The sequence below is a fragment of the Camelus bactrianus genome, chromosome 9, assembly GCF_048773025.1.
Source record: "Camelus bactrianus isolate YW-2024 breed Bactrian camel chromosome 9, ASM4877302v1, whole genome shotgun sequence".
Classification (NCBI taxonomy): Eukaryota; Metazoa; Chordata; class Mammalia; order Artiodactyla; family Camelidae; genus Camelus; species Camelus bactrianus.
The window spans coordinates 5,037,596-5,058,101 of NC_133547.1; the positions used below are offsets into that span (position 1 = coordinate 5,037,596).

Sequence of the window (20,506 nt, forward strand, 5' to 3'; positions counted from 1 at the left end):
TACACACAAGTGTGTTTTGTGTACTACTCTTCACTCAGGTATCAGGGACAGCAGGAGAAAATGGTCCTTCAGGACAGGAAATAGCTTAAATCAGATACTAGGCATTATGTTACAAAAACTCACCATCCATCCCTAACATAGAAAGTCTTTTCTTGGACGTCTCTCTCCAGTGCCCATGGTGCTGGGGACAAAGATCATCTCCCAAATCCTCACCCCATTGTCATGGGGTCTAGAACTTTCAACAACGCTTTCCCTCTCCTCCACGAGAGGGAGCCTCCTGGTTCACTTTTATCATGTGTCATTTAGTTTCCTCTTCATGTCATCCTCCAAAAATTTATACAAACAAAACTATCATTGGTATTTTCACATCATGGGAATATCACCTCAATAAAAATATTATTACTTTGTTTTTAAAAATATATTTATAGTCTGCACACTCCTTTCACTGGTATGAACTCTGTTTCTCTTCTCGAGTGTGAAGATGGTTGCTTCATTTCTCCAATTCAATTGTTTGGGTTGTTTTACTTTTCTTAGGTGGGCCAGCCTGGCCTCTTCCCTGGCCTCTTCCCTGGCCTCAGGGCCCACCTTTCCTGGCACAGGGTATGGGGAGATTTCCTCTTCCGCCTTTCCGTCTCTACCTTGTGGCTTTTGGCTGCAATTTCCTGTCCTCTCACCCACCCCATCTGTTTCTGACTCCCAGCCTACAGGGCAGAGTATGTGGGGTGAGGGGAAGGAGGCCATCCCTGGGCAACTACTGAAACGTCCAGCTTGAGAGTTGCCTCTACTGTCAATGGTAGGAAGGCCACAGGGGACCAGGATGGTGGAGGTGAGCTGGCACTGCAGGCATCTCTGTCCCTCACTCCAGGGAACAAGTGACCTGAAGCATTCTGCCTTCTCCTACGCCTGACAGCCTGGACTCCCAAGACTCACCGTAGCCAGTGCTCTAGGGGCCACGGAAGAAGAAGATGGAAATAGAAAGTATAATTGCCAAGGCCAGTTTCAGCTCCTCAGTTTCTCCCAGTATAACTGCTCTCTGAACACCAGAGGAGCCCAGCTGGGCATCAGTGGGGACACATTTTGAGAAGACTTGGTATCATATATACCTGTTCACCTAAGGAGTCACTGTGAGAGTGACAGGCGTGACAGTTCTCCAAGCGACAGCAACAGAGGTAGAGACAGGTGGTGTCACAGGTGGAGCTAGAATGGGATCACCATTAACGCATGGTTTGGAAGGGACCCTGGAGTCAAATGGAAGGAGCAACCCACTAACTTCTCTCAGACGAGTGCCACGTTCTCCCCTCGGGGACCTGAGACCTGTGGCTGCCCCATGGTCACCTTCACTCTCCTCCTTGTCTCAGTGGTCACTTTTACTCCTTCTCTTGGGGGTTGCCTTTACTTCTTGTCATCAGGTGTCCTGCAGATGCAGGGGACCCTGCAGATTCTATTTTTAGAGCTGGAGTGACCACAGAGGGAACCATCACCTTGGCACAGCCTGTGAGAGCTGGGATAGGGTACCCAGGTCCTGTGAAAGGAAGACTTGTGGGTGTCCAGATCCTAGGGCAGGATGTCCAGGTGCTGTGGAGGCAAGACCTCTGAGGGATAGAGGCCAAGGTGCGGACTAAGGGCAGAGGCAGTATGGGTGGTCAGAAGATTTGGTAGGTTCTCCAAGCCCAAGACAGTTTGGAACTTCAATTCTTATATTTTGTATGTGCTGAAAAATAAATTCACTAAGGCATTGTGTGAGAAAAAGAAAGCAAAACAAACAATGCTGCTATGAAGATTCTTGACTGTATGTGTGGTGCACATGGGAAAGATTTTCTCTAGAAAATTCTGTTATCTGATAACAAAAAAATGTAAGCCCTGTAGAGGAGCCATATGTATAATTAATTTTCTTTTTTGGGGGGATCAAGCCATTTTATTGAGGGCACTCCAGGGAGAGTCGAAGGGCTGGGAGGACGATGAGATCCGCCGTCCTCATCCTGGTGGGGATCTCCCCAGCATCACAAGACACTGGAAAGTAATTTCCTAGATGCCATATTAAGAGCATTTTTAAAGGTGAAATTAATTTTAATAATTTAATAATTTATTTTGTTTAACCAATATATCCAAATTCTATCATTTCAATATGCAATTCTTAGGAAGTTACTAATGCGGTAATGTGATATTGTGACACGTAATGTGAAATATATATTTCATTCTCTTCCTCATTTATTTTGGTACAGAGCTTATAAAACCCTTGGCATTTCCTAAATGCTGAGAGCAGTAAAGATGTCTTTTGTCGTGCTAATGAGGGAACTTCTCCTTTACTTCCAATTGGCTGTGAGTTTTATCATGAAGTTATTTAAAATCCCCCAATTGTTCATTTTCTTATCTCTTGAGATTTAATAAGTCAAGGGCCAATCACGAAAAAAGAAGCCACACTTTGTACTTCAGCAGCGGGAATTTAACGTAAGTAAGTAACGTATGAAGCAGGTGCTGAAAGGCCGGTGGAGACGTTAACAAGGGACTACTGCCCAGTAGCCTTAGACCACTCCAATCTGAGGACCTATCTTGAGATTTTAAAACTCTGTTATATATTTTTTCATTGAGATATAAACATAATATTAGGTTAGTTTCAGGTGCCCAAGATAATGATTTGAAATATATATATGTTGTAAAATGATCACCAAATATGTCTGGTTAACATCCATCATCATATACTAGCTAGATTTTTTTTTTCTTCTAATATGAACCTTTAAGATCTACTTTAAAAAAATTTATTTATCATCGTATTATTTAACTATCTTATTTTGTGGCGGTTAGGGGGAGGTAACCAGGGTTATTTATTTTTATTGGAGGTGCTGGGGATTGAGCCCAGAACCTCATGCATGCCAAGCATGCGCTCTACCACTTGAGCTACACCCTTCCCCCTTTAAGATCTACTCTTTAAACAACTTTCAAATATACAAGACATTATGACTAACTAAACAATGATAGTTAATAGTACATTAATTATAGACACCATGATGCACATTACACCCCCACGATTTATTTATTTTATTACAGAAGTTTGTACCTTTTGACCACTGTTACCCATTTTGCCCATGACCCAGTGCTCCACGTCTGGGAACCGCCAATCAGTTCTCCGTATCTATCAGTTTATTTTACTTTTGATTTTTTAAAGAGTCAACATATACGTGAGATCATACGGTATGTGTCTTTCTCTGTCTAAATTATTTCACTTAGCATGATGTCGCTGTTCCCTCCGTGTGTTGCAAAAGCAGGATTTTCCTCTCTTTTATAGCTGAAAGATGCCCTGTTTAATATGCAGATCGCATTTTCTTTACTCATTCATCTATTGATGGACGTATAGGCTGTTTCCATGTCTTCACTACCGTAAACAATGCTTCAGTGAACATAGGGGTGCATGAATCACTTCAAATCGGTGTTTCCTTTTCTCTCAGATGAGTACTCAGAAGCGAAAGTGCTTGATGGCGTTATTTTTAGTTCTGAGGAAGCTCCATGCTGTTCTCCATAGTGGCCGCACCAATTTACATTCCCACCAGCAGCGCACAAGGGCTCCTTTTACTCCACGTCCTCACTAACACTTGTTAAATTTCTTGTTGGTGGATAATCCCAGCTTGCGATTCGCTAGACCACCAGGTGATGTGAATTTGTGCCGCACAGCCATGTGAATCCTGACCTTCTTTGGTCACTGCCTTGCCCAGCAGTGTTCCCTGCAGGCCGGGAGGAGCCGGGGATATAGCTGGTTGCCTCTTGTCCGCCTGACCCCCGCAGCAGGGCCAGTCCTACGTTCTGCAGAGCCTGATATTCATACAATTGTTGAAATCTTTCCTTACAAGGAAAAGGAAAAAAAGTGTCACTTAATACAATACAAATGTGGCACAAATATGACGTGTGACACCCACAGCATCTTTTGGGCCCTGAAGTTGTTTTCAGAAACTGAGAACAAAGTCCAAATATTATAACAAAAGGGGCTCCCATATCTCCTATGGAGCAGAAAATTCCGCAGGTTCTGGGAGCTGTGAGGCAGGAACGGTGGGTGGAGACCAAATACATATATTTCTTAAAAGTCACAACATCTCAGGCATATAAATGAGTGTTTTGGGTTTTTTTTTCGAAATGAGAAAAACACATTTCACCAATCACAAAAGCGAAAATGCTCAAAACCAAAATATAAGACAATTCAGAAAAATTACAGACTCTTTTTATGAGCACTAAGGCGACCCTGCCTGTCGCACCTGCATGACACCTGTTCCCCACACTTGTTGGCTGAGACTCTTTCTGTGCCTCTTTATAGGAAAATAGTTTGTTATATTAATAAATATTAATATTATATTAATTATAAATATATTATATATAAAATAGAGAGACTACAAAGAAGATACAGTATTTCCACTGGCACAATTGATGGAAATTTCTTGTTATTTTTATAATTTAAGAAACTAAAAAATATACAAATATTATTTATATGTGAATATAAAAGAAACTTTCTTTCAATCCCACAACTTGTTAGTGGGAATGTCTAAAATGCTTAAGTTCATTGTCAAATCTGGGAAACCTTGGTGACATTTCTTCCACGAAGAGCGGGGAGATTAGGGGTTATTTCCACACAGGGCTTGAGCCCTTCCTGGGGCTGTGAGAAGAAGGCAGTGCAGAGTGAGGGCTCCTGAATTGTGCTTCTGTGGGAAGTCTGGCCTTTTGGGGTCCCCACTGAGTGGGGCAAGGGTGTCCCTTTACCCACCCTGTTTTGCGTGGGTCTGGGCTCCACGGCTGGTCCCACAAGACCCTTAGATCCGTGGAGACCGACACTTGTGCTGCCCACGTCCCAAAACCCTTCAGGGCAAAGGAGCTTTTCAGTCTCAGCTCTCCTTCCTGGGCTCCACCCTCCACTGTTTTGGGGTCTGAAAACTTCTTTCCTGCCAGAACCTGAATGGTGTTGAGAACATTTAAAATATTCTTTTCCAGAATGTTCAGTGTTTTTCAGCTGGAGGACGGGTCCCGCCGAGTCACCAGGCATCGCCCGCTTTCTCCTTCCTGCCGGGTGACCCTGCTGTTGACTCACACATCATTTGGAAGGTGATCACTTCAGAACCACATCCCGAGGAAGCGCTTGCACTCTGGGGGCCTCCGTATGTTGGCCTGCAGCGTGGGGTGGGGAGAGGCCGGGGCAGAACGCTTTCCCAGCTCCCGCCTCATCCTGCTCCCCCACGGCCCGCGGGGTCCAAGTTCCCCTTCTGCGTGGCCGTGGCTCCCTCTCCGTCACCCGCCGGCTTCCTGTTGGGGCTTCCTCGGGGCGTCTCCTGCCCTGGCAGAGGAACCTGCGCCCGGGCTCTGCCCTGGCCGAGGCGGACATGGGGCCCCTGCTGCTGCTGCTGCTGCTGCTGCTGCCCCTGCTGTGGGGGGGTGAGTGGCCCGGGGTGGGGGTGGGGGGGCGACACGGGGTGGGGGGAGGGCCGGGAGCTGCGGCTGAGCCTCTGTGTCCCCCCAGGGTCCCTGCAGCAGCCTCCACGGTACGGCCTCCAAGTGCAGGAGTCAGTGACGGTGCAGGAGTGCCTGGGCGCCAACGTGTCCTGCTCCTTCTCCTTCCCGGGGAGCGAGCGGTCCGCCCCCTACATCTACTGGTTCCGCCAAGGGGACAACGTACACACCAGTGCTCCTGTGGCCACAAACGACCCGCAAAGACCAGTGAAGGCAGAGACCGAGGGCCGATTCCACCTCCTCGGGAACCGCAGGGACGACTGCTCCCTGAGCATCAGAGACGCCAGGATGAGCGACTCGGGAACCTACTTCTTCCGAGTGGACGCAGGTTATCCTGAGAGATACACTTACCGAAATACGCTGAACTTGCAGGTGACAGGTATGGCAGGGCGCCCAGTGAGGACCGTGGGCCGTGGAGACCCCCGCCCGTGCCCGTGTTAGAACAGGAACAGGACACGGGAAGACCCCGTGCTTGGAGTCTTGGGGTTTGAGGGATCAGAGGAGACACAGGCCCCGGGGGGAGCTTGGGCCCCGAGGCACTGGTCCCTCTTAGGGTCACACTCTGGGTCCCCACCCCCTGGGGCCCAGGCATCTCCCTCTCTCCTCCTCAGCCCTGACAGAGAAACCCGACATCCAGTTTCTGGAGCCTCTGGAGTCTGGCCGCCCCACGAGTCTGACCTGCAGCCTGCCAGTCGTCTGCGCTGGGGCAAGATTTCTCCGGTTCTCCTGGGCGGGGGACGCCCTTGATGCGGTGGACCCAGAGATGCTCCACAGCTCGGTGCTCACCCTCACGCCGAGGCCCCAGGACCATGGCACCAACCTGACCTGTCAGGTGACACTCCAAGGAGGTCAGGGGACCACGCTGGAGAGAACCGTCCAGCTCAATGTCTCCTGTGAGTGTGGAGGGACGGCCGGGTCCCTGAGGGCAGTGGGCTGTGTGACCATGTGTGTGTCCAGGCCGGGGAGAGCGCAAGGGCCAGCTCACGAACACGTTTTTATGGATCTGAGCCTTGGGAGTCTGGGTGGGCGGTGGCCGTGAGGACGGCCATCCCCACCTTCGCAGTTTCCACCACCTGTTTTTGGGTGCTGGGTCAATTTCCACCCCACTCCTCACCTCTGAAGCAGGGCACGTCTCTCTCTCCCAGATGCTCCATCGAACCTCAGCATCAGTGTCTCCCTCAGAAATGTCACAGGTAGGAAAGAACCTGTCCTCCCCAGCACTGGGTCCTGCTCCTGCGACCACCTCCGGGCAGAGAGGGCAGGGGATTCAGAGCTAGAATGGGACCAGATATGGGAAAAGCAAAGGTAAAAATCACCATTGTCCCTCCCTCACCTCCAGAGTACCAGTACTCACACTTGCATACAATGCACATGGGCACATGTGCACACACATATGCATGCACACATATACACACGCACACACACACACACGCCCCAAACTGTTCAAAGCCATTTCATTTCACCATGATTCTGCTCTGTGGTTTTCCTCCATGAAAGCCTCTTTAGTTTCATTTCTCGCTACATTAACTGAGTCCATTTCTCCAAGATTGGAGGCTCTCTGCTTTCTTTCCACCAAACAGCCCAGGCAGGTCCCACTGAGACACTGAGCCTCCCCCTGAAGATATGAGACCCAGATACTTTGAGCCAACCTCCTTAGGGTGTGAAGGTCCAGCCTTAGAACCGAGACAGAAGCAAGCTAGTGGGCCAGGGGAGGAGAGGGAGGGGCCAGGCAGACCCCGGGAAGGACGGAGGGATGGAACCTGTCAGCCTGCCAGCCTTCCCTCTCCTCTCTCTGTCTGCACTTTCTTCCAAAGCCCTCAGGACTCTGCAAAACACCTCAGTCCTTCTCATCTCGGAGGGCCAGGCTCTGCAGCTGCTCTGTGTTGCTGACAGCAACCCCCCTGCGCAGCTGAGCTGGTTCCGGGGGTCCCCAGCCCTGAACGCCACCCCCATCTCCAGCACTGCGATCCTGGAGCTGCCTGGTGTAGGGACAGCAGAAGAAGGAGAATTCACCTGCCGAGCTCAGAACCCGCTGGACTCCCAGCATCTCTCTCTGAGCCTCTCCGTGGTCTGTGAGTGGGGGGACCGCTGGGGGCAGGACACCTGGGTCCAGGGGAGGGAAGAGGGACCGCTGACCCTTCTCCTCCCTCCCCACAGACCCCCCACAGCTGTTGGGACCCTCCTGCTCCTGGGAGGACGGGGGTCTGCACTGCAGCTGCTCCTCCCGAGCCCAGCCGGCCCCCTCCCTGCGCTGGTGGCTGGGGGAGGGGCTGCTGGAGGGGACCCTCAGCAACGCCTCCTACATGGTCAACTCCAGCTCGGCTGGGCCCTGGGCCAACAGCTCCCTGAGGCTCACTGAGGGGCTCAGCTCCGGCTTCAGCCTCAGCTGTGAAGCCCTGAACGTCCACGGGGTTAAGAACGCCACCGTCCTGCTGCTGCCAGGTCAGGGGGCTGGTTGGGGGCATAGGCTTAGGGGGAAATGAGTTATGATCCCAGAAGATGAAGTTTGAGTGGGAGGGGCCTGGACAGAAGGTGTTTGCTAGGACGAGGTGCTCCATCTTGTGCCTGAAGAGGCTCTCCAGCCAGTTCTGCAAGGAGGTGGGAAGGCAATGGACTGAATCTTGGGAGTGAGGGCGTCTCGCACACCTCTTCTTTGCAGGAAAATCAACATTCCTGACAGGAGTGGCTCTTGGGGCTCTTGGAGGCGCTGGTGCCATGGCCCTGCTGTCCCTATGTCTGTGCCTTGTCTACTTTTGCATGTAAGCCTTTGTTCTTGGGGGAGGTGCAGGGAAGTGTGTGGTAGGGAGTCCGGAGAGAGGTCACTTAACTCAGAAATGCAGAGCTGAGTAGACTAGATCCAGATGGGGTCTTTTTTCAGGGGGTGGGCTGGGTAACATCTTTGTTGAGATATAATTCCCATACACTTAAGGTGTATGATTCATTGGCATTAGTATTTTCGCAGAGTTGTGTGTCCATCAGCATAATCAATGGTAGAACTTTTTCACTAGCTCGACATGAAAAAGAAACCAAAAGGAAACCCATACCCCTTGTCGTGCCATCAGCTCCACGCCCTGCCTGAGGCAACCACTGTTCTATTTTCTGTCTCTCGAAGAGTTGCTTATTCTGGACAGCTCCTGTAAGTGGAATCAGAAAATATGAAAACAAACAAACAAACAAAAAAGGAATAAAGAAAAAACAAAAGAAGGAAAAAAGAAAAAAAAAAAGAAAATATATGGTCTCTGGTGACTGCCTTCTTTCACTTAACGTGATGTTTTCAAGGTTCATGCTAGTGTGGCATGTGTCAGTCCTTCCTTTTTATTTCCAAATAATGTTCTATTGTATGAATGGAGCACATTTTACTCATCTGTTCATCCATTGATGGACATTTTGGGTTGTTTCTACTACCTGCTATGATCACTCATGTACAAATTTTTGTGTGTAAGAAGGGTCTTTAGCGATGGAAATTCAGTCTTAGCCAAATCCCTGGTCATCTGGGAGGACGGCACACTCAGTGTCCTGTCAGGAAGGTCTCCGCATCCAGTGCCATGGTCTGGGTGACTCAGTAGGAAGGAGCCTACCCACCTTCGCCTGAGACATCCTGGCTGCAGTATGTTGGTTTCTTCTCTTAGAGTGAAAGCTGGCAGGAAGCAGGCAGCCAGGAGCCCAGAGAGCCCGGATGAAGACCCCATCATGGGTACCGTTGGCTGGGTGAGTGATGTGGGTGTCTTCTCACGCAGTGGGGGGCCCTGGGCATGTCCACTCGGCGGGTCCTGACTGAGCTCCTCAGCATTTCCCCCAAACCTGCTCCTCTGTTCCCCTGGGCAGAGATACCTGGGAGCTGGCTTCCCTCTGTTCTTCACCTTTATCTTCCAGACCCAGTGGCCGTCTGCTCACCCTCCTGCCTCCTCACTGCTGAGCTGACCTCACTGCTTTGCCATATATAGGCTGCCATAACTGTCTCTTCAAAACCACTACTTTCCAGCCACTCTGGAGTCTCAGAGCTGTTGTTTGCTCCCATTGCTTTGAGAATCAAGTCACACTCCTTGGTCTGATATTTGAAGTCTTTCCTAAGGTCTTCCCTGATGGCTGCTCTAGCCACTGGCCCTGCCCTAGGGTCCAGCCACACTGGGCTTCCTGCTCTCTCCATACTGGTCTACTCCCTATGACTCAGCTTTTGAATGTACAGTTCCTCTGACCTGAAATGCCCTCCCTCCCTTCCCATTTCCGCCAGACCACCTCTCCTCCTCCTTTCAGCTCCAATATCAGCATCTCCGGCTCTGGAAGACCTTTGTCAATGTCCATCCCTCCCTTCTCTACATCCCCAGAGCTCTGTGTCCACCCCTGTCCTGAGGGGCACATCACACAACATCACTGCATTTACCTGTCTCCACTTTCTTGTCATATTTGTAAAGTTTTTGAGGGCAGGAGCTGTAATTTTCTCTCACTCCGTCCCTGTCCAACATGACCCTTCTCCCCTTTTATAAAACTGGACCTGTGCTGGACTGAATGGAATTGTTCAAAATGCTTTGTTCGTGACCAAACTATTATCACTGGAACAGTGTTTATTTTTACTTATTCATTTTTATTCATAGTATGATAAGCAAGTGTAAACCTACCACCCAACCTATGACTTCAAACATCGATGATGACTTCCATCTGCCCGTGATGCTCCCTGACCCATCCCCAGTAACCACTGCTCTGAATCCTTTGCTGCTGGTGTTATCATGTATATGTATACCTGAAATATTCACTATTTAGTTTAATTGCTTCTGAACCTACAAAGGGTGTCATGTTGCATGTACTCTTCTTGGATTTACTTTGTAGACACACTATTATGTCACAAAGATTCATTCATGTTTCTGCATAAAGTTGCAGTTTCCTATTGCAGAGTATTTCATTTTATGATTTTGTCTATTATCTAGGTTTGTGTTCATGGACATTTGAGTTGTTTCTGGATGTGGCTTATTATAAACACTCTTATTAGTGTCTCATTTTATTCACATGCAAGAGTTTCTCTTTAACATGACTTAAGAATTTAATTGCTAAGTCATAGGGTATGCAAAGTTCATATTTGCAAGAGTATCACAAATCGTTTTCCAAAGCAACTGCATTCATTTATATTTCTATTTGTGCCTATCAGATTCTGTCAATCTACAATCTCTCCAGCACTTGGTTTTCTCAGTTTTTTTTTTTTTTTTTTTGTCATCTCACTATCCCAGTGTGATAGTGATTTGCATTTCCTTGGTTACCAATGAAGATGAAAATCTCTCTACATCTTCAGTGGCCTATAAACACCTTCTCTGTAAAATGCCTGGTCACATCTACAGCCCATTTTTCTATTGGATGTTTGACCTTTTCGAAATGTATTAGAGAGTTTTACAGTGTTGTTGTTGTTGTTGTTGTTGTATACATGGTAAATATCTTCTCCCAGTGAGTAGCTTGTCTTCGCTTTTTCAAAGGTGACTTTTGATGGCAATAAGTTCTTGATTCTGATATAACCGTACGCACCAAACTTCTCTTTTCTTTTGAGTGCCTTTTGGGTCTCATTGAAGAAAAGCTTTCCCATCTTAAGATTAGCAGAACAGTCAAGTACAATTTCTACTGGAAGTTTTATGTTTTCTTTTGACATGTAAAGACTTAATCTACCAGGAGTTGATTTTTGTGTGCGGTGTGCAGTGTTGATCTGTACACGTTCCTTCTTCATGTATAGAATAGTCCTTCCCTCCCACGTTGATCGGCCACACCACTTCTGTTATGCATCAGAATTCTGCACATGTGTGGGCCTCCTTTTGTGGCCTCTTCTGTTCCAATCCCCGAGTCAGAACTGTGTATTCAGTCAACAGAATCTATAGCCTCAAAAATAAGTCCTAGTGTCTGACGGAACAAGACCCTCTTCTGAATCTTCTTCAGAAATGCCCTGGATATTTTTGGCCCTTTGTTATTCTTTTTAAATGTTAGAATCAGTTTTTCAAGTTCAAAAAAAAAAAAAATACTCCTGTTGGAATCTTGATTGGGATTGCATTGAATCCATAGATCAATTCAGGAAGAATGTACATGTTTATGAATTCAAGTCTTCTTATCCATGAAAACAGTTCTCTTCATTCATTTAAGTCTTTTTTTTTTTTTAATGTTTTCAAGAATAATGGAGAATTCCTTCACACAGGTCTTCGTCATGTTTTGCTATTTTTATTCCTAAGTCCTAGTTATTGTTGCTGCTGTAAATGCTATCTTTTTAATAGTATATTTTTTTCATTGTTCATTGCTGATACGCAGAAGGAAAATATTTAGAAAAAACATATAAGGTTGTTTCTTTAAAATTAAAAAAACCACAAATTGGTGTCAGGTGTCATTTAGAATCTTGTGGCTTTGGTAGCTGGAGAATCTTAGATCTTATTCATAAGCCTGCTGAATCATTCTCTTTCGGAGATTAAGACATGCGAAACATTTGTGATATTCTTGTTTTTAACTGTCATGGCTTGCTGACTCAAAGCTGTTGCATTTGATGCAAATGTAATTTCATTTCCATCAAGAATCAACTGGTCCTTTTGGGCTTCAGGTATTGAAGGAAAAAAAAAAACCACCCAGCCTCCTGCAACCTCTGCAGATGTATTTTTCATCTGAGAAGTTTCAGATTTCAACAGATGACTCACTCCTCACTCCCCTGAATTTTAACTAATGGGGAGTGAGTACACTCAGACTATCTCATCTGCATCTCGCAATGGAAGTCTGTGTGATTATGGGCAGGATGTGAGTACAGGTTCTTTGAACAGTGGCCAATTAAAAAAATTCTTTCATTTATTTTTAACTTTATTTTTGGGGGGCAGGTGGTGGAATTAATTAGGCTTACTTATTTATTTTTAGAGGAAGTACTGGGGATTGAACCCAGGACCTTGATGCATGCTAAGCATGTGCTCTACCACTGAGCTATACCCTCCCCCCAGTCAATTTCTTTTCATTTGCCCACAAAGAGCTTCTTCTTTTACTTTGTATGTTGATGGGGTTGAAGCCCTCCCCTGGGTTCCTCTAGGGTCCCCACTATAAATGTGCATCTCTTCTCGGTGACAGCCACCGCTCCTGGGGTGTTCGCTGTCTGGGTACCAAGAATTGTCTTTCTTCAGTAGATGCAGCCATGAATGAGTGAAATGCAATTATGTATTGAGTTGATCTTTTATATTCTTCCAACTTGCTAAGCTCTCCTGTTAGTTCTAATACTTTGCATGTAGACATGGAGGTATCTTTGATTGATTTTTTTTTCAATTTAAAAATGACTACAGGTTGGTTTTGGGTGTCAGAATCTTTGGGGAATTCAAATTCGATGATCATATCATCTGCAAAATAATAACAGCTTATTTCTTCCCTTCGATTCTAAGCATTTCTTTCCTCTTTCTTGTCTTAATATCCTGGATAAGACTCCAAAGTTGAGCAGAAAGGGGTTTTAAAACATCTTTCCATCCTTAAATTCTAGCTAAATTGGGTTTTGGTCAGAGTACATGTTTTTATGATAACCTGTTTTTAAAATTTGTTGAGACGTGCTCTCTGGCCTGGTGTGCGATGACCTTTTGTAAATATTTCCTGTGTGCTTATGAAGAATGTATATCTTCTATTTCTTAAATTCCATATAAGATCAAGAGGCCAGTGTGTTAGCTGTATGGATGAAATTCAGATCTTTACTGATAGGTCTTCCTGACCTATCCATATCTGAAATCTTACATTCTGACGGTTTGTCAGTTTTCCCCTGGAGTCCTATTCATATGTTTCTTGTGGTTGATGTACTTTTAAATTTAAACTGTATGTTTTGGAAGTATTTTGTCTTCCCAGGGAAATGAACATTTTTACCACATTTAGTCACACAGTGTGATTGTCTCTCTCCCTACTGATACTTTTTGGTTAGGTCTTTTTTTTGTCTTTTTTTCTTTTCCCTTTTTCAGTTTAATTATGTAGAATTATTACAGTTTGACTGCACATACACATTATATTGCATGTAAATACATATAAACAGTATATTTCACTTTTTTTTAGTTTTCATATATGTACTAATGATTGTTTCTAAGAACAGATTAGATCTTTAGCTTTTTAAACTTACATAGTTATCAAAGGAATAAAGCCAACTACAAAATAAGAAACAACAGAATGCGGTAATCCAATCATAAAGGACAGTCAGATGTGCTTACACATATTCAAGAGATCAGCACAGTAATTAGTCCATTTGTGTCCTTATTATTATTGTTATTATTTTTTAGGTTCTTCATATAAATGATGTCAATGGCATTTTTCTTTCTCTTTCCAGCCCACTTCACTTAGAATGACAATCTTCAGGTCCATCCATATTGCTGCCAATGGCATTATTTTTATTCTTTTTTTATGGCTCAGTGGTTAGATCTTAAAAGAGATACATCAGTTTGTCATTGGTTAGCTAGGTGCCTGATATTTTTCCATACTATCCTTTCCCGTCCCCCTCCCCCCCAACATTTTATTTATGTTTTAGCCGTGGTTCTGGTAAATAGTATACAACCAGGTTTTTAAAAATCCAATCTGACATCCTCTGCGGAGTTGACTTTATTTGTATTCATCACGGTTATTGATATATGTGGATTTCTTTCTACTATTTTACCTTTTCTTTTCGCTTGGTTCCATGTTTCTTTCAATATTTCATTCTCTCCTTTCTTAAAATAGTTAATATTTCTATCTTACTCCTAACAAAAAGAACTCGAGTGCTTTTACATCCGTTGATCTCCTCTTCCTCCATCCCCTACTACAATGTTGCTTCTTTCTTTAGAGATCGTTTTCATTCTGGGTTATCATGAACCTACCTAACATTTTTCTATTCTCTGGTCATTTTTTTTTTAAATACACATTTTAATGAGGTATTTTGATACCTACATCTCCTATTCTTATTGCGTATGGTTTCCTGGTTTTGTTCTTTTTATTTGAATTCTTCCTCCCAATGTGTTTTCAATTTGGGTTTTCCTGTATTAAGACTTCCGAGGGCTCGGTGCCTGGAAGTATTTTTATGCCCCTATATTTGAACTTCATTTGGCAGGATGTAAATTCTAGGGTCAAGGTGGTTTTACCACGATGCTTTAAACAGTTTACTTCATTGCTTCTTGTACCCAATGTTGCTGTTAGAAATGTGAGGTCAGCCTGAATCTTGCACATTGGGAGGTAATCCTCTCCTTCTCCCCGGAAACCTTTATATGTTTCTCCTTGGTTCTGATATTCTTAAGATTCGCTACTCTGTGGGGAGGTGGGCTTTCTCTTGTCCATTTTCTTGCACTTGTGGGGTCCTTTTAACTGAAGTGGTTCATCTTTCTTTAAACTGGGAATTTTATCTCCACTATTTTTGTTCAAATATTTCTTCTTGTTTTATGTCTTTTTTAAAAAAATGCATTCGGGGACTACTATCATCTGAATGTTGAGATTTTCTGTGCCTGTCTTCTATCTATCTTTTCTTTCTTGGGTTCTGATCTTTCTCCTTCTCTGCTTCTTGTAGGGGTGCTTCAGATGGCCCTTCCAGCTTACTCATATGCCTTCAGTTATATTCATTCGATTCTTTATTCCATCCACTGGGTTCTTCTTGTTGTATTTTTCAGACATAACATTTCCACTTTTTACAGAATTGCATACGCATTTCCCCTTTTTACCGTAATTTACAGAATTACATAACTTCTCGTTTTACACTTTATGTACATAACTTCCGATGTACACAATTTCTTTTTCTTCCAGTTTTATGGAGATACAGTTGACATTTAGCACTGTATAAGTTTATGGTGTACAGAATAGTGATTTGACTTACATACATCATGAAATGATTATCGCTATAAGTTTAGTGAACATCCATCAATCTCGTGTAGATACAAAACTAAAGAAATAGATAAATATTTTTTCCTTGTGATGAGAACTCAGGATTTACTCTGTTGCTAAGTTTCACTTATAACATACAGCAGTGTTAATTATAATTATCATGTGTACATTACATCCCTAGTATTTATTTATCTTATAACTGGTAGTTTGTATCTTTTGATTACCTTCATCTAATGCCCCCTTTCCCTACCTCCTGCCTCTGGTAACTACAAATCTGATCTCTTTTTCTACCAGTTTGTTTGTTCGTTATTGAAGTTTAATTGACCTACAACACTACGTTAGTGCCCCTTACACAACATAATGATTTGATATTTCTATACATTTTCAACATAACTCTAGTTGCAACATATCACCAAAGGTATTACATAGTTCTTGACTGACTTACGTAATTTTTTTATTCTTGTTTTCATGATGGTAATAGCCAAGATCCAACAATGGAATAATTACAGATGGAACTACGGGGTGACAAAGAATTTGTAAATCAATCAGTCACTCAGCTGCTTAATCAAGTGATCACACCAAAGTCCCTAGGGGAAAGTAAAGGCTCTCTCCTAGAGCATTTAGTGTGCTTAGTTTAAACTCTTGATCAGAGGGTTCTAACACTTTTGTTTCAGAGGTACATGAGATGAGGTTCCCAGATTCCTTCATTTGTTTTTCTTCCAGAGTAGTTTCACTGTTGGTGTCCAGTCTTCTGACCTAGAAGAGCATATTTGCCGGGAGTGTTAGCTACTCTGTCTGGAGTGCTGATTGGGTGAAAGTGAAGGGCAGATGCTGGTCTGTGTCAATTTGAAGGAGGGACCGGACAATCCCCAGGGTGGAGCATCCTCAGGCACCAAAACTACTGCCAAGCATTTGCACTTCCTGTTCTGCCAAGAAATCAGCTCAAGTCGTCCCTTTGCCTTCCCACCCTCAGACAGAAGGCACTTTGGTCAGGGGCTCTCTGTGGATTTTGATCCACCAGACCCCGGACTTTGGGAAGGAGAAAATGAGGGCAAAAATCCCAAAGGCCAGTGAGGCTCCACCTCTGCTCTCCTCTTCGCCTCAGTGAACCTTCAGTGCTTATCCAGCACTTACATCATGGACACCTGCATATCACTGGCGTGTCCAGGCTCTCTGAATTCTGCAGATGATGACTGTCCCAGGGCAAGGGTAGAGGAGAGAAAGGAACAGAATTCAAGCACACTGGAGGTAACCCATCCTCTCAAGCCAACTTCCTAGCCCTGGGCTGCAGCACCTCCCCTCCCCCACTCCATTTATTCAAATTAGCCTTTACTTTCCCCCTAGGGATTTATGTGTGTTCAATCAGCTGATCGACTGATTTACAAAATTTTGTCATCCCATAGTTCCGTCTATAATCTTGCATTGCTGGATCTTGGCGGGCAGAGCCAGTGGCATGTATGAATTCACTATCTTGACAGGGACTATGGTAAAAACGAGTGGTTTGTTTTTCCCCTGATTTTACTCTCAACCTTCCTGTACATTTTTATACTGTAGACAGAATTGTAAAGTGGTCAACTGCATAGTCCCTGGAGTTCAAATTCCTGTGTTCAAGTCCTGGATCCAGCCACTTCCAAGCTGTGTGACCTTAGGCCAGTTAATGAACCTCTCTGTGTCTTTATTTTCTCTTCTGGAAATGAGTCCATCAGTACACTGGTTCCTGTCTCACTGGGTTATTATGAGAAGTGCTTAGAAGTGTGCCTAGTTCGTGGGAAAATTGCTTACAATTTTTACCTTATGTTAGTATTTTCCCCTGTCTAATAGGGAACCACACAAAAACAGGTATTTGGGGCTGTTTCAGTTCCTCTTATGTCCTCATTTGTGAGAACAGCATCTAACTCATAGCCAAGGCTCAGCAAAGAGGTATTGAGTGAAAGAATGAACATAATGCTTTCTCCTGTTTATTACTCTGAGCTGCATCTTGTCCTATGATGATCAATTTAATCCCCCTTTAATATCTGGGAGGACTATTAATGGACAATGTCCTTATATCCCTGTCTTTGGCTGCAGTAGGGTCAGTGCACCTAGTTCCTCTGCCGTTTCATTTCATCTTGCTCATGCCTACTACGGGCAGCTCTGTCTAGATATTCTATTTTTTTCTTATCTGGTGAAACCAATTTTTCCCTAACCTGCATTTTTTTGTTTTCCCTTTCTGAGCTACTATTTAAAGGTTAATGTTGCTTTCAACACATTTTCAATAGGAAGATGGTGTCGGAGTGTGGGCAGCCATGGGAGAGAAAACGAAATGGCTTACCAGCGTCTGGGTATCATCTTTGCTGGGTTCCCACTCTATTTTCATTTTTGCTTATTGAAGCTTGGGACCCGGATCCAGAACTAACATCCCTTTTCTGATTTCTGCATATGCTACCTCATAACACATGGATGTTAGAAATTTGCTTTGTGTACTCGTCTACTTGTCATGAGGTCAGGGTCTATATCTACTCACACTGTCCACCTGCCCTCCCCCCCCCCAGGACCTGCGACAGGAGACACTGCCAATAACACAGCAGGTTTGGGTTTAAGTCCTGGTTCTGCCGTTTACGACATGAGTGACCTTGGGCAAGTTACTTCACCTCTCCCTCACCTCAGTTTCCCTATCTGTAAAATGGGGTTCATAAGATTTGTCATTCATACTGGGTTTTTGTGAGGGTTAAATATGATCAGTAAGCCCTCGATATGGTCTACTCAACCTTAGTTTTACAAAATTTTAAATGAATGAGTGAATAGTTGAGTTCATAGGAGACATATGTGGAATAAGAGGATGAATGAATATTCCATCAGCCCAACTTCCCCTTGGGGACCATGCCTGCCTTACTCTTCCTTCTCTGACTCCCTTTTCTCCCCTTTGCTCAGGGTTCCAGGCAAAAGTCCTGGCCAGACAGCCCCCCAGACCAGGCGCCATCCCCTGTGGAGAATGCCCCGCCCTCGGGGGAGCAGCAGGAACTCCATTATGCTTCGCTCAGCTTTCACGATTTGAAGTCTCGAGAGCCTCAGGACCGGGAGGCCACCAGCAACACCGAGTACTCAGAGATCAAAATCAACAAATGAGGACTCTCCCAGAGCTCGGTCCTGGCTGGAGGAATCACAGCCTCTGCGGGGGAAAGGAGAAGTCAGGGGCTAGTTGACGAAACCTTTGTGGCAATATTAGCATTAACTACTGTGGGAGTGTCCCCAGGTAGAGCAGAAAGAAGACAGGTGATGGGATTAGAGAGACCTGGGCTCAAAGGCAGGTTCCAACACTTCCTAAGGCATTGTGATCAGGCAATTCACTTCATCTCTCTGTGTTTCAGTTTTCCGTTCTGTAAATCAGAGATTATGTGTCCTACCTCAAAGTTGGGTGAGCATTAAAGAAATGAACATGTGAAAATCAAGCAACAGAGGTCCTGTTAGCTGGTCTGTGCCCAGTGTCTGCTGGTTTCTTTTCCTGGAACAGAAAGATCTTCCTGGCAAGTTCTCCTGAGGCTGGGAGTGACTAGTGTTGACCTGAAACAAGTAGCTTGCCAGGTATTTCCACAGCAAAGATGAGTTTATTCAAGGTCAGCCGAGAATTGCAATTAGGGGTCTGCAACCGTGACGAGCCTTGTGCAAGTTCCCACGTGGCGAGGGAAGGGGAAAGCTTTTATGGGGGGGGGGTAAAAGTTGGGGGTTCTAGTAAACAAAGAGTCCCTGGCTTTTTATTGGCTGAGTCCTTGACGGGGAGGAGCCTTTCTTCTTCCTGTTGGGTTCTGCTGTCACTGCAGAGCATGAGCACTCCCCCTGCTGGTCTCCTGATTCTATTTAACTGAGGTTTTTGTTTACTCATTTTTCACACCAGGCACAGAGGACAGGGTGGCAATTTGTTGATGTCATTCTCCTTCCAGAACCCTTCAAAGCCTCCCCAGGAAAAGACCAGCCTCCGCACCTGGCATTTGGTTAATGATACAGCATCTTATAACCTCTCTGTGGCAGGGGTGGTATCTCCATGCCCTGCTTTTATCTGTCAACTCCTCCAGCACATTCCTTCACCTCCTGATCTCCAGTCCCTTCCCTATCTCATTTATGGGCTCTAGAGGGATCTTCCTAACAGTCAGAGAGCTGACCTTGATTCTCCCACATAAACCCACTCATGGCTCCCTGGCCTTAGAGCATTGCAAGCATCTGCCCTGGCATTTAAAGCCCTCACTGCTCTCTATCCACCCTCTCCTCTTGGCTTACTCTTCCTTGAGCCTTCCATGCTGGTGCATACCAATGTCTTTGCAATTTGAGATCTCTTTCCCGGAGGCCGTGCCACCTTGCTTTCATCTGCTTACAGCTGCTTGTCCTTCCAACCTGAGGTCATGGATGGATTTGGGTTGAACGAGTAGACTGAAGAAAGACCTCATTCTCCCCCTCCTCTAAAATTGAGCTAATTTATTCTTTTAAAGAAAGCACTAAAGCAAAAATAGCCAAGATTTCACCAGCCCCACTGTAGTATGAGTGCCTACTGAGAAGCTTTTTGGATTGTAAGTGCCTGACATTGAGGTTTTCATTTTGGGGGCATCCTTTTCAGAGACATTCATCTCGAAGAAACGTATCACCAGCCATGGCTAAAGAGCTGGATGTTACCACCTGTGAAGTTCCCTTTCCCTTTTAGAAAACCCTGGGTGACCTGACCCTTGAGTGCCCCTGCTTTTCCATTCTCACATCCTAATTTCCCTTCTTATTTTGTTTGTTTACTTTTTTTTGGGGGGGGGGAAGGTAATTAGGTTTACTAATTAATTATTTTTTAATGGAGGTACTGGGGATTGAACCAGGATCTAATGCATGCTAGGCATGTGCTCTACAACTGACCTATATCCTCCCCCACTACCCCTCTTATATTTTTAAAATTCACCAATAAAGTGTGAACCCGTGAAACTCCAGGCACCCCACGCTGTACCCCAAAGAAGGCAGAGCTGGAGGCCCACGCGTCCTCCCTCCTTCTTTACTTGAGACCTCACTGAGCGGCCCGCGTGTGTGCTATGTATCCTCCGGGACCTGTGAGTAGCGAGCCTTGACGGTTGTTGCTGGAGTACCTCTTGCAATCATAGTAAGAACCTCGAGGGCCAGTCCATCTACAACACTGGCTCCGGACAGGGAAATGTATGTGGGGGCTGGCCACTGCAGGGGTGTGCTCCCTACAACACAAAAAAGCACCCAAACTGGGATA

General features: G+C 45.1%; 1 protein-coding gene and 1 long non-coding RNA gene across 2 annotated transcripts; one reads left to right on the forward strand and one right to left on the reverse strand.

Annotated features, from left to right (window-relative positions):
- Nucleotides 1-2,211: 2,211 nt before the first annotated feature.
- Nucleotides 2,212-9,099, reverse strand: LOC141578714 (uncharacterized). The gene is made up of 3 exons (XR_012509357.1): nucleotides 8,526-9,099; nucleotides 6,596-6,754; nucleotides 2,212-3,834 (listed from the first exon to the last, which is right to left on the reverse strand). It is a non-coding gene; the product is annotated as an uncharacterized LOC141578714 (long non-coding RNA).
- On the forward strand, nucleotides 5,250-18,710 carry SIGLEC5 (sialic acid binding Ig like lectin 5). The gene is made up of 9 exons (XM_074371017.1): nucleotides 5,250-5,406; nucleotides 5,492-5,860; nucleotides 6,093-6,374; nucleotides 6,627-6,674; nucleotides 7,296-7,553; nucleotides 7,639-7,923; nucleotides 8,141-8,240; nucleotides 9,111-9,189; nucleotides 18,193-18,710. Exons 1-9 carry the CDS (start codon nucleotides 5,355-5,357, stop codon nucleotides 18,385-18,387), a joined length of 1,668 nt encoding a protein of 555 aa, XP_074227118.1. The 5' UTR covers nucleotides 5,250-5,354; the 3' UTR covers nucleotides 18,388-18,710.
- The last annotated feature ends 1,796 nt before the right edge of the window (nucleotides 18,711-20,506 follow it).

Bases quoted from the DNA above. Each gene is read 5' to 3' on its own strand.
- SIGLEC5 (XM_074371017.1), top strand. From the start codon at position 5,355: ATGGGGCCCCTGCTGCTGCTGCTGCTGCTGCTGCTGCCCCTGCTGTGG. The intron at 6,675-7,295 runs GTAGGAAAGAAC...TTTCTTCCAAAG, and splicing joins CTCCCTCAGAAATGTCACAG to CCCTCAGGACTCTGCAAAAC. The intron at 9,190-18,192 runs GTGAGTGATGTG...CCCTTTGCTCAG, and splicing joins TCATGGGTACCGTTGGCTGG to GGTTCCAGGCAAAAGTCCTG.